Here is a 13,094-nt window from a genome sequence, read left to right on the forward strand (position 1 = left end):
ATAGATTGGGCTTCTGTAACTTGCAAGCAAAATAGTTCGAATTATCTTATTATTACACCTTGTGAGTGTGAAGACTGTGTGAAGGGCAGCCCCCTCCCAGATGGGGACACTGAAGTCATAGCATAGCCACATCCGGCTTGCTCCCTGCTTGTCTCCCCAACTGAACTGCTCTCTCCAGGAGGGTATCACCCCACATTTCTGCCTCCAAGCTTCCCTTCATTCACTCACCCTGCTTAGATCTGTCCTATCTTTCAAGCCCAGTTCAAGTTCTGCCTCCCTCTGACTCTAGATCTACTTGATCTCATTTCTCAAGATCCTTATAGCATTCATCACTTGACCATTCATTCTTACATTCAATTGTGTTTCATATTTTATTTGGGAGTTTGGGTTAGGTGGTCTCCAAAGTCCCATCAGCTATAGACTTCTGAATCTGTTGTCTTCCTGTATGTCACATCTCCTTAATGGGGTCTCCACCTTCTCCCTCAAGAAGAGATGAGAAAGGGCTTGAGCACACATGAGTCTCAGCACAGGTTTACGGAGTCAACATAACTGCTTAGGGGAGCAAATGTGTTCTGCGAGTCTCCATTCAAGAAACACACAGGGATTTGTTTTTATTTTTTCAAATCAGAAGTAGCTTTTTTCCTTTTATTATACAAGTAACATACTTATGGTCAAGTAAGTCAAATATTACATAAATTTATAGAGTGGAAATGAGAAATCACCCATAATCTTATTCCTCAGAGATAACTGCTATCAAAATATTCTTTCAGAGTTCTGCTATACACAAATATGTACATTTCAGTGGAGCCTTCTGGGACCACATGGAAATCTCTTAAATTAAAATTAGACAAAGAGAACAGTGGGTGGTTCCAGCCTGGGATATGGGGCAAGTAGTTTGTAAAGTATTCACCTACCATATTGCACATATTAGATTGAACCATATGAAACTACTAATATTCAGCTGTTTCTGACCTAGAAATACAGTGATCTCATACGGTTCAATCTAATGTATGTGAAGCCTAGAATCAGAACTGATAGGGGATTAAAGTACATTTCATCATGTCAAAGAAGAAAAAGGATCAGAGAGAGAAGTATCCAGTCTAAGATCATACACCACATTAGTGATAGAATCACGGTTGGTTCTCTTTCCACTGAACCATGCAAAGCCTTTCATACTCTTCTTCTTTTAATATAATTATCTTCTAGGTGTCATGATAATCTTCTAGAAGCATATTTCAATTTGTACCAGAAAATTTCTCATAGAACTCAATCAAAACAAAAGAGGCTGCTTTAGAGGCAGTTTAGTCCCCTTGACTGAAGATGAGGCTCGGAGGGGCCCTGTGAATTGGCTCAAGAAGCACATGAACCATGGAGCTAGTGAGATATAACATTCAGGGTTATATTGAGATATAACCATGGAGCTAATGAGATATAACATTCAGGGTCATGACTGGCATGGGCTCCTTCTTAAGGTCCTAGCAGGGGTCCTTAGCAACATACTAACATGGTGATATATTTTAGTAATATTTGCAAAAGTAAGAGCTTTTTGAATTAGTTTTCTTAAAGAGAATCCCCAGAATTGTATAAGCTTCAGGCCTGGATCCACTCCAGGTGTGTGGCACCAAACTTTGAAAAGCACTAGGCTAGAGGTCCTGGGCTCCAATCATGGCACCACTTCTGGCCCAAATGGGCAGTGTGGCACTTGCCCTGCTTTACTTACTCATGGGAGGGTGAACGATAGGGGTAAAAATCACACATGTTAAATGTGTTGAAATATGAACAAATATAAATAAATAATATTGCTCAGATTTCCTATCTGTGATGTGGGATAATCGTCACTACTTCTCACAGTTATTGAAGATAACACATAAAAAAATATGTCCCCAGAGCATCTTCCTGTTTCATTTCCTTCTGCTACAACTTTCTTTTCTCCTTTCTCTGACCCCCAGCCCCCCAAGATTCCAGCCACTGGACCAGTCATTGGTCACTTTCTTTTGTTACTTCTATATGTTTGTTCATGGCTCCTGCTGTTTATAAAGTCTATCTTTGCCTGGAAAAAGTCCTTATCCACAAAGCCCAGGTCTGCCAGCCCCTCTCCTTCCACCCTAGTGATGTCCTCCCCTTACCACTGTTTCTTGTTGGTATTATAGAAAGAGACACGGAGGCCTGCTGTGGTCCATAGCTGAGTTCTGGGAGCTCCAGAAGTGATCCCCAGGTGTCTTGATCTTCCACCATCCCCGGCCCTCCCACATTAGATAATAGACACACGGTTCTTGATGTACATATGATAGGGATCACTACGCTTGTCCACTTTGCGAGAACGGGTGTATCCCAGGATGAGGCTGCCCACAGTGACAGCAAACAGGAACATGACAAAGAGAATGTACATGTAGGAGTTGTCGTCACGGCCAGATAGGCTGGCCCGCCGCTCCTCAGTCTGGTTGTCTGGCCCCGGCCCTGGCCCTGACCCTGGCCCTGGTCGGCAGAGGAAGTTGCCGTGAAGAGTGGCATTTAGAGCCTTCAGCACAGCGTGCAGGCTCTCGTACCAGGTCTCGGTCCCATTGGTGGTCTCCATAGCAACAGGGGTTGAGGTGGGGGAAGAACTGGAGGATGTTCTGGTGGGGAAAGAAAAGAGAGAGGATGGCTTCTGTTACCTGCAGCTTGCGTGTCCTCCCCATTCCTCAGATCCCAGCATCACAGCTTATTCTAACTACTTGTTTACTTGTTTGTCTTCTCCACTAGACTACAAGCTCAATGAAGGCACAAATATGTCTGTTTTACTCAAGCACTTACGACAGCACTCAATAGGGGCTCAGTAAACACTTGTAGAATAAAGCCTTCCCTGACCACCGTAATCTACATTCTTCTCTCCTTTCTTTGGATTCTATAAATCACTGAACTTTAGGTTAGAAGGACCATGGGGATTATTTAACCTAACTCCTTCAATTTTTCACAGGAAACTGAGGCCCAGAGAGAATAAGTGGCTTATGTATGATCACATGGTATATTAGAGGTACAGCCAAGATAGAAACCCCTGTTCTTCAACGGTTAGCCCAGAGCTCCTTCCACTTCCGTGCTAGCTCTCAGCTGGCCTGTGCAGCACCATTAGAAGACATTTTGTCAGGCCGGGCGCGGTGGCTCACGCCTGTAATCCTAGCACTCTGGGAGGCCGAGGCAGGCGGATAGCTCAAAGTCAGGAGTTCGAAACCAGCCTGAGCAAGAGTGAGACCTCGTCTCTACTAAAAATAGAAAGAAATTAACTGAACAGCTAAAAATATATAGAAAAAATTAGCTGAACATGGTGGCGCATGCCTGTAGTCCTAGCTACTCGGGAGGCTGAGGCAGAAGGATTGCTTGAGCCCAGGAATTTGAGGTTGCTGTGAGCTAGGCTGATGCCATGGCACTCACTCTAGCCTGGGCAACAGAGTGAGACTCTGTCTCAAAAAAAAAAAATAAGAAGACATTTGTCAGAACTCTCCTTCAACACAGTTCTTTTCATGGACTCCACAGACACCACTTAGGAGATGTTTAGAAATGGCTTAGATTTCACCCTACCTGAAGGCCAGAGACTGGATCATTTGGCCTCTCAAGCATCCTATGTCCCAAACACTCTAGGTATTCCTAGCTATTTGGGGGAATTCTGCCAGAAAGAAGGTGGCCAGGGGAGCAGGGAAAGGTTGATGACCACTGCAGGCACTGGAGAGGAAAAGAACATCTGGGCTTGAGGATGGGGGAGTGAAAGGAGTGCTCAGTCTGGTTTGGGGTTTACCTGCCCCAGAGAGAGAAGACACAGGCACCTCAACTATCCTGCCTTCCGAAATAAAGTCACTATGTACCTGGCATATAATAGGTAATAATAAATGTTCCTTTTCCTTCCTCTCAGAGATCCTTAGTCTATAAAAAAAAAAAAAAAAAAAATCCTAAGACAGCTCTGCATCTTTGTTTTTGAAAAACCACACGTCATTCCCTTTAAACAAGGCTCCACACTCACTTCCTTCAGGAAGCCTCCATCCAGCGCTCCCCACCCCTCAACCATACTCCACAAACTTTATCATCGCAGCCTTCCCTTCCCCCGACACTTACATGTCATGCAATGTGTGGCTGTTCTCTTATTTTTGCTAAGGATATATCACTAGACCACATGGTCCTAGTCGGCAGGGCTGTGTCTCTTCCCCAAGCCTAGGGGGACTACACTGAGTCTGGCTGGGGGTTCTTTTCTCAGGGGACTGTCATAAGACTGGCTAGGTACTCTCCTTTCCCAGGGAACTGCCCTGAGGTGGGCCAGGTGCTGTCCTTCTCTCAATAGTGTCCAGTAAAGATGTCCACTTTAAGAACTTCTCTATAGGCCAAGTGCTCACATTTCACTGACTGGTTCCAAAGCCCTCCATTTAGGGAAAACTGTCAACAAACCAAAATTAACAAACATGATTATTAGCCATGGATCTCTCCACCAGAAAAAATGATAGTTTTGACCATGATAAATATTCATGAATGAGGCCAGGTGCTGTGGCTCACACCTGTAATCCTTAGCACTTTGGGAGGCCAAGGCATGAGGATTGCTTGAGCCCAGGAGTTCAAGACCAGCCTGGGAAACATGGCAAGACCCCATCTCTACAAAAAAACTTTAAAAATTAGCTGGGCATGGTGGTACACACCTGTAGTCCCAGCTACTCAGTAAGCTGAGGCAGGTGGATCACTTGAATCCAGGAGGTCAAGTCTGCAGTGAGCTATGATTGTGCCACTGTACTACAGCTCCAGTCTAGGCAACAGAAAAAGGCCTTGTCTCTGAAAAAAAAAAAAAAAAAAAGGTCATGAACAGCTGTCCAAATGCAGAGGTGATGGAGATGAATCTAAATAATACAACAGTCACCTAGAACTGGCCCACATTTCATGCAAGGCCTTTTGGTCCTCTGCCATCTAGAACTTGTACAATCTTGTCTGGATGGAGGAGGGGAACAAACACAAGAGTTCACAGAGTTAAGATCCAGGAGGCACAGGTTCTCTCACCCACTATCCCACTCTACAGGTAAGAAATGTGTGCCCTGTGTGGACCAATGGCAAGAAGCTGCATAATGAAATGAATGACTCAATGACTCCTTCAGTCAGTCATCATTTATCTAGACCAGGCCCTGTGCTGGGAGCTTGGGAGTTTATACCCAGTCCTGCACTCAGGAGCTCATCGTCAGCTCTAATACAATGCAGGGGACAAGTCAGGAGCTACTGAGGCTTAAAGAAAGAAGTGATGAATTCTGATTAGGGCTTAGAGAGTGTTCACACTGATGGAGGCATTTGAGTTGGACCTTGAGGGGTTTTTAGTAAGTCGAGAAGGCCAGGGAAGGAAGGAGATGAGCAAAGACATGATGACAAGTGCATAAACTGTTTAGAAGAATGGAAAGTAGCATGAAGAGATTGGAGTGTAAGATGTATAGAAGGATAAGATAGGATGTGGGACAGGAAAGACTGGCAGGACCCAGGTCATGGAGGGCCTAGAGTGCCAGGCTACAAAGTCAACTTTATCCTGTAGTTGGGGAAGAGCTATGGAATAGCTTTTTTTTTTTTGGTAGAAACATAGTCTCACTCTGTCACCCAAGCTGGAGTGCAGTGGCAGGATCATAGCTCACTACAGCCTCAAACTCCTAGACTCTAGCAATCCTCCTGTCTCAGCTTCCCAAGTAGCTGGGATGACAGGCGCATGCCACCATGCCTGGCTGATTTTTAAATTTTTTTGTAGCGATGGGGTCTCACTATGTTGCTTGGGCTTGTCTCAAACTTCTGGTCTCAAGCAATCCTCCCACCTCGGCTACCCAAAGTGCTGGGATTACAGGTGTGAGCCACCATGCCCAACCTGGAACAGTATTTTAAAGGAGGATATCACACAGAAGTAGAAACCTAAAAAAAAATAAAAAATAAAAAAAAATAAAGGAGGATAAAATGATCAGATTTGTACTTAGCAAGGACACTCTGGCTGTTATGTAGACTGAGGGGCAAAAACTGAGGCAGGGAGCCCAGCTGCAAGCGTCTTAAAATAGTTCAGGTGCAAGATGCTGAGTCCTGAGCCAGGGCAGAGGGATAACATAGTGGGCAGATGTGTGATGTGAGGAGGGAATGGCTAATATGGGGCTTGAAGGAGGAAGGGCCTCAGACAATTTTACAGGCAGATAGTGTGTCTGGAGGAGCCTACTTTGAGGGAAATAAGTCACTTTCCCTGTTTGGGCTTCAGTTTCCTCATCTATCAAAAAAGATCATCATCAGTTGTTGTACAATGGGTACAGAGTTTTAGTTTTGCAAGATGAAAAAGTTCTAGAGCTCTGTTGTACAACAATGTGAATATAGTTAACACTACAGAGTGTACACTTAAAAAAGATGGTAAATTTTATTTATGTGGTTTTTTTGTTTGTTGGTTTATTTTTGAGACAGGGTCTTACTCTGTTACCAAGGCTAGAATGTAGTGGTGTCATCAAAGCTAACTGTAGGCCCCACGCAGTGGCTCACGCCTGTAATCCTAGCTCTCTGGGAGGCCGAGGCGGGCGGATTGCTCGAGGTCAGGAGTTCAAAACCAGCCTGAGCAAGAGCGAGACCCTGTCTCTACTATAAATACTATAAATAGAAAGAAATTAATTGGCCAACTAAGATATATATATAGAAAAAATTAGCCGGGCATGGTGGCACATGCCTGTAGTTCCAGCTGCTTGGGAGGCTGAGGCAGGAGGATTGCTTGAGCCCAGGAGTTTGAGGTTGCTGTGAGCTAGGCTGATGGCATGGCATTCACTCTAACCTGGGCAACAAAGTGAGACTCTGTCTCAAAAAACAAAAACAAAACAAAAAAAACAAAAAACAAAGCTAACTGCAACCTCTAATTCCCATGCTTTAGCGATACTCCTACCTCAGCTTCCTGAGCAGCTGGGACTATAGGCATATGCCACCATGCCTCGCTAATTTTTCTATATTTTGTAGAGACAGGGTCTCACTCTTGCTCAGGCTGGTCATAAACTCCTGGTCTCAAGCGATCTTCCCACCTGGGCCTCCCAAAGTGCTAGGATTATAGGTGTGAACTACTGCACCTGGCTTATGTTATATATTTTTTACCATAATTAAAACACATAAAAAGATTATGATCCCTGCCCTGCCTCCCTCAAGGCTTGCTGTGATACATTTTTATTATGTTAAAGAAGATTTAAACAAATTTTTTTTTAATTTTTTAGAAGCAAATATGTACATACAGTTAAAAAAAGGTAACAGTACATATAATGAAGATGAAATCTTCTTGTACCTCATCATCCAGGGCTCCTTCCCAAGACATTCACTATTACCAGTGTTTTTTAGATATCACTGGAAAGGGGGTTTTAACTGATAGGGGAGAGGGAGGGCAATCTCAATTTGGAAAACTCACCAAACAGCAGGCAAATTTGCTGGGTCTGAGTCAGCTTCAGGAATTTCCTTGTGGATGCCCTAGGGCTCCTCAGTCCCTCACATGTAGGGTCTCAGTATTGACTTGAGGAGCTGGGAAGGCCACGAGCTGGAAAGCAGCGGAGAAGGCAGAAAAGGAAGAAACTGGACTCAGAGAACAAATGTCAGAACCAGGGTGGATTGCTCAAGGCCAGGCCCCAGGCATTGTGCAATAGTCCTGCCGTGGGCTCTGACCCACTCCCGCCACCCCTCCCCTTCCTGCAGCAGCAGGGTCAGGCCAGCCTAGGGTGGCAGTTACAGGAATTATGCAGTGGCCAAGGGGCATGTGATTTCTGTCCCCCAACTCCAGGCTCACAGTGTCTTAACTGGATGACTTCATGAGAAACCTCAGTTTAACATATGGGCTCCCACTTGTGGACCAGCAAACAATACATAAAACATTCCCTTTTCTAAGGCACTTTAGCAAGCACCTTTTAGAATCACAGGGGAATGATATGAGTGGTAGAGTGGCAGTCGGCATTTGGGTTGATATTTTATATAGGAACAAATGGTATATTATCCCTCAGTCTATTTAGATAGTCAGAGTATAAACATGGTCACAGAATTAACACTATCTATAGCATGGCTTTGTTATGAAAATTAAAGAACATTATGCAGTACTTGGCGCTAGACACTCTGCAGATGGTGGTGGTTTTATTTTTGTAGAGCAGAGGCTAGAAGGGCCTTTGGAGTCCATCTAGTCTAATGCCCTCACTTCACAGTGAAAAAAATGGAAACCCAGGGAGTTGTCTTTTTCAGCTGTTACTTGTTGTGACTTTGGGCACGTGACTTCCCTTTTCTGGGCCTCAGCTTCTGTCTGCATCTGTAAAATCCAGGGGTCCGGGTCAGCTGTAACACCAGTGACAGCGCAAATCACAGAACCATGCTGTGAGATTATGGGAGATGAAGAGAGGCTGGTGGGAGAGGCATTCTGGGGCTTTCTACAGCCTCTCAAATCCCAGGATAGAGAAGGCCGCAGACTTTTTCTTCACAGGTTGAGCTGCTTCTGAGCCCTAGGACTTATGCCTACTCTTCTAGACTAGATAAACCAAAGGCCGAATTGGTGGACTTGTTCATTTTCCTCTTAACAGCTCACCCCCCAGGATGACCGAGCCTGGGGAGAGAAAGACTGTGTGGGAATTAGGGGCACAGGGTAGTGTGGAGGATGGGTGGGCTCTGAGGTGGGGATCAATGAGGGGAGTAGAGACTCATCAACCTCTCTGGGTAGACCAGGATGTTTGTAGTAGGGGGAGGGCATCCTGTTTGGGTCAGGAGAGGCAGAGAGCTGACAGAGGGACAGGTTGTTTCTCTATGATCTGCCTCTGGGTCTCAGGTCAGGGACTGGCAGTCAGCAACATTGGAAATTTTGCTCCTCTTTCTGAGCTCCTTGTCTTTCCTCTCCGGGAGAGTCACTGATTACAAAACTCCTTGGATGGGGGAGATGGAGCCCAGGCCTTAGAGAGGCCTGGACTAGAACAAGGAGATAGACTAGTTAGGAAGGAAAGTGAACAGTTAGTGACCAAGCTGAAAGGGATTTTAGAGGTCACCTAGAATCTAGATTCTAGGCCAACTCCTCCTTTTTGTAGATGAGGAAACTGAGGCTCAGAAAGGAGAAGTGACTAGTCCAAAATGACATGGCTCATATGTGGCAGAGCTCAGATGAGAACTCAGATCTTTGGGTGCTGTTCGGGTGCTCTTTCCACTACAAAGGCAGTGTTCCCTTGCATCTGAGCTGCATATCACACCAAACACAGCCTTCTGGGGGTCATGGGGCATCATCTCCTCTTAACTCCATTACTACTGTCTCTTCCTGCTCTATGGATTCTTGCGAATACTAATCAAGGATCCAGTGAGGGGGGAAGTTGGTAAGTTTTGGAGGAGTTAGCCTTCCTTTATAGTCTCGTCTCCCGTGGCCCCTCCTGCTCCAGACGTCCTCTGAGTCCCTAGACAAGCCACTAATGTACTTGCTTTGAACTGTAACTCGGAACTCTCACTTGCAAGTTGGGGCATAATGGTGTGATCTGAAGGATGAACTAGGTATCTTAGAGAGATTTTTTTTCAGGTTTCTCTGGGGGGAGGTGAAGTTCCACCATGGGTTCTGTTATTTTCCTCATTGCTCTGCTTGAGCTACTCTTTCAGTGTGTATGTCTTAGCATGTCTGGAAATGAGGTACAGAGAGGCAGGTAGAAGGTACATAAAGCAGTAGGGGATCCAAAGACAACTCCTGGGATGCACAATTTTGCCACTGTCCTCCCAGTGGTCTTGTCACTACCTGGGACTGGAGGGCCAGTGGAGCGGGAGAGGAATTGAAGGAGTGGATCTTAACATCTAGAGCAGGCGTCCTGAAACTACGGCTTGCGGGCCACACGTGGGCTGCCTAGCACATTCATCCGGTCCTTCGTGTGTTTTTGCCATTGCTGCCTGTCCTGCTTAGCAGCTGACTCGTCCAGGGCCCACAGTGCGCACTCTCCAATGGTCTGAGGGACAGTGAACTGGCCCCCTGTTTAAAAAAGTTTGAGGACCCCTCATCTAGAGGGAAGTCCACAGGAATACAATCTGAGTGGGGAGGGATCTTAATGATCACATTGTTGGTACAACTCCCTCATTCAACCTGTGGGAAAATAGACACCCCCCCCCCCAAAATCATTTGCTCAAGGTCTCACAGCCCAGTAGTGGCAGAGCTGGGAGCTGGCAGAAACTAGGTATCTTGACTCCTGTCCACAGATCTTTCCATTATAACTTCCCTTCTGCCTGAAGGGCAGCGTCTAAACTCTTCTGATGATCATTCAAGCTCCTTTGGATGTGACTCTGCCACTGGCCCCCATCTCCTTATGGCTCTCCCCAGTGCCCTGTGCTCATGACACTGAGTTACATGCCATTCTCCAAATATTCCTTGTACTTGCACACCTTTGCCTTTGCTCATGCTGTTTTCATAGGCAGGAATGCTCTTCCTCTTTTAATCTGCCTGGCAAACTCCTCATTATCCTTCAAGACCCAGCTCCAATGTCATTCTCTGTAGATCTTTTCCTGAGACACCTTCTTTCCCACACCCTAGACAGTTAGTCTCGACCTCTTGTCTGTTCTCAAAAGCACTTTGCACAAAGCCCCACTAGAACACTGTGCTATATTGAAATTGTATGTGTGCACTGTGAGGTATAAGGCAGGGACCTGTGCCTCCTACATTTCTTTGTTCCCTAGGCCTGATACATAACAGGCACTCAAGAGTAAATGAATCAATGCTTCTTCTACAAGAGCTTTCCCCCTTCAGCACACACACACATACACATTCATGAAAACAGTTAACTTAAAAAGCAACCTCGGCCGGGTGTGGTGGCTCACACCTGTAATCCTAGCACTCTAGGAGGTTGGGGCGGGAGGATCACACAAGATCAGGAGTTCGAGACCAGCCTGAGCAAGAGCGAGATCCCATCTTTACTAAAATATAGAAAGAAATTAGCTGGACAACTAAAAATATATAGAAAAAATTAGCCGAGCATGGTGGCGCATGCCTGTAGTCCCAGCTACTTGGGAGGCTGAGGCAGAAGGATCACTTAAGCCCAGGAGGTTGAGGTTGCTGTGAGCTAGGCTGACGCCATGGCACTCTAGCCCAGGCAACAGAGCGAGACTCTGTCTCAAAAAAAATAAACAAGATAAAAAGCAACCTCGATGGCAGGCCAAAACAGATTCCACCTGGTCTGGGGAAGGGGAGGCTCAAAGAAGTGAAGCCATCTCAGTCAGGTGGGGTGAGTCAGAGGAGGAGGAATTCTAAGCCTCCTCTGGAAGCCCAGACACTCCCTGCACCTGGATCCCCTTTAATCCAAAGGGCAAACATTCTTGGCCCCAAAACTCCAGCAATGGCTTTGCCACCCTGTTCTTTGTGTACCTACATAGGGTGTGGCCATACACACCTACCCACTGCACACACACAGTCCAACTCCTGATCACCCAGCCTATGGTCTTGCCTTTCAAGTGTGCCTTTCATGATTCCAATCTTAGCTGTATGCTTGGCTGTGTGGCCTTGAGCACTGCATTTACTCCCTCTGAACCTCATCTATAAGATGGGCATAATTATGCCTGCCCTGCTTACCTCATGTGGAAACTGGAGAAGACAATAGATGGGAAAGTGTTTCAGAAACTGCAAGCATATGAGATAATTATTGGGCAGCCTGATCACACTGTTTTATTTTCTATGGCCACATCCTTCCCCCCATATTATTAAGAACAGCCATCCCTATGTCCTGTCCCCACACTGGCTCTCCTACCCTCAGAAGAAGCCAGGAGGTTCTTATTACTCTTCTTGATTCTCAGAAACCTCACCTCCTTCAGAAGCCTTCCTTGTGTTCCACCTCTGCCCTGCAGTACCTTACCATTTGGGGCCACCATTCTATAGTCCTGTCTTTGGTGGAGAACACACCAGAGAGGGAATCAAGAGACCTGATTTCTGCCCCTATTTTGCCAACAAGTCTAGCCCTGTGTTCCACTCTGGGTCTCATTTTCCTCATCAGTAAGATGGGGTTTCTAGTCTTGCCTCTTAGGTATTTTGAGCACCCAGACATTAAGTTTATGGATGTGTTTTGGGAAGTACAGAGTAAGTGAGGGATGAAGAATGTTGGTGGTTATCATCTCAAAGAGTCAAGGAAATCTGAAAGCAGTTCCCATGCCTTTATGTGGAACTGATAAAGTGGCTGGATGCCAGGAGATAATGAGGAGCTTATATGTTCACAATATCCCTTTGTAGGTGAAGTGGAGAGAGCCCTGGGCTAGGAGTGCGGAAACCTGGGTTCTAAATCTGTCTGGTCCCTGGTCCCTGTCTGGTAAACCTAGGTTAATCATCTTCCCTGGGGGCTTGGTTTCCCTATATGCAAATTGATGGGGATCAGGGAGGAGGGATTAGGAGATACTCTCCTGGGCTCTGGCATAAGAGCTGAATTCACTTACTTTCTAGATAAGAGACTCCCAGGTCCAGTCCCCCTTTCTCCTCATGTCCCATGGGGTACCAGGCCCATTTTACAGGCGGTGACCCAGGAAAAGAGCTGGCACAGAGCTGGTGGATGGCACAGGCTTACACAACCTGGAAACTAGAGCCCAAGTCTTCTGACTACTAGTCCAGATCTAAGTATCTAGCAGCGGGAGATGCCTTTGGGAGTTACCCCGTTTTCCCAGCACTGGCTGGGTTTGGAGTGTCGTTTCTGCCTGTGCACTCGCTGGGCACTCGCAGGTGTTCGCCTGCGTATCTGTGGGTGTGGAGGAGCTTTAATTGTCGCCGTCCTGGGGCCCGGGAGTGCCAGCGCAAGCCCCCACGATTTCCAGGCAGGAGGTGCAAAGAGCCCAGCTCCCCACTCGCACGTGCTGCCCCAGGATCCCTGTGCCCGGCCCGGGGAAGGATCCACTCGTTATCAGAGCGCCCCTGACCTCTAGTCCTTAGTCGTCCGTCTCAAGGAGAACACGCCCCGGTCCTCTGAAGGGAGGCGGGAAGACCCTTCATTTCTATCCCGGCTGCAGCTCAGCCTTCCCAACTCTGCAGATGCGCCTTACCTGCCTCTCAGCAGGGCTCTGAGGGCGCCCGTTTGCTCGCTGGACTCGGCGCCCTCTGCTCCGGATGGCCCGGGCACTGCGCCCCTGTGCGCTCGCGCCCCAAGCCCTCCTGG

At 46.7% G+C, this 13,094-nt stretch overlaps 1 protein-coding gene across 3 annotated transcripts; it reads right to left on the reverse strand.

Moving 5' to 3' along the window:
* Window positions 1-541: 541 nt before the first annotated feature.
* On the reverse strand, window positions 542-13,094 carry KCNE3 (potassium voltage-gated channel subfamily E regulatory subunit 3). Of its 3 annotated transcripts, XM_076002312.1 has the most exons (4): window positions 12,982-13,094; window positions 7,391-7,516; window positions 4,656-4,785; window positions 542-2,615 (listed from the first exon to the last, which is right to left on the reverse strand). In XM_076002312.1, the coding sequence occupies exon 4, from the start codon at window positions 2,573-2,575 to the stop codon at window positions 2,252-2,254; it is 324 nt and encodes a 107-aa protein (XP_075858427.1). In that variant the 5' UTR covers window positions 2,576-2,615; window positions 4,656-4,785; window positions 7,391-7,516; window positions 12,982-13,094; the 3' UTR covers window positions 542-2,251. The 3 variants fall into 3 exon arrangements, with proteins under 3 accessions (XP_075858427.1, XP_075858428.1, XP_012600557.1); XM_076002313.1 differs by lacking the exon at window positions 7,391-7,516; XM_012745103.2 differs by lacking the exon at window positions 4,656-4,785 and having other exon boundaries at window positions 543-2,615.

This window comes from Microcebus murinus, chromosome 4 (assembly GCF_040939455.1).
Source record: "Microcebus murinus isolate Inina chromosome 4, M.murinus_Inina_mat1.0, whole genome shotgun sequence".
Taxonomy (NCBI): domain Eukaryota; kingdom Metazoa; phylum Chordata; class Mammalia; order Primates; family Cheirogaleidae; genus Microcebus; species Microcebus murinus.

What these genes read in the sequence shown, in the direction of transcription:
- KCNE3 (XM_076002313.1), bottom strand. Translation starts at nt 2,575, where the DNA reads ATGGAGACCACCAATGGGACCGAGACCTGGTACGAGAGCCTGCACGCT.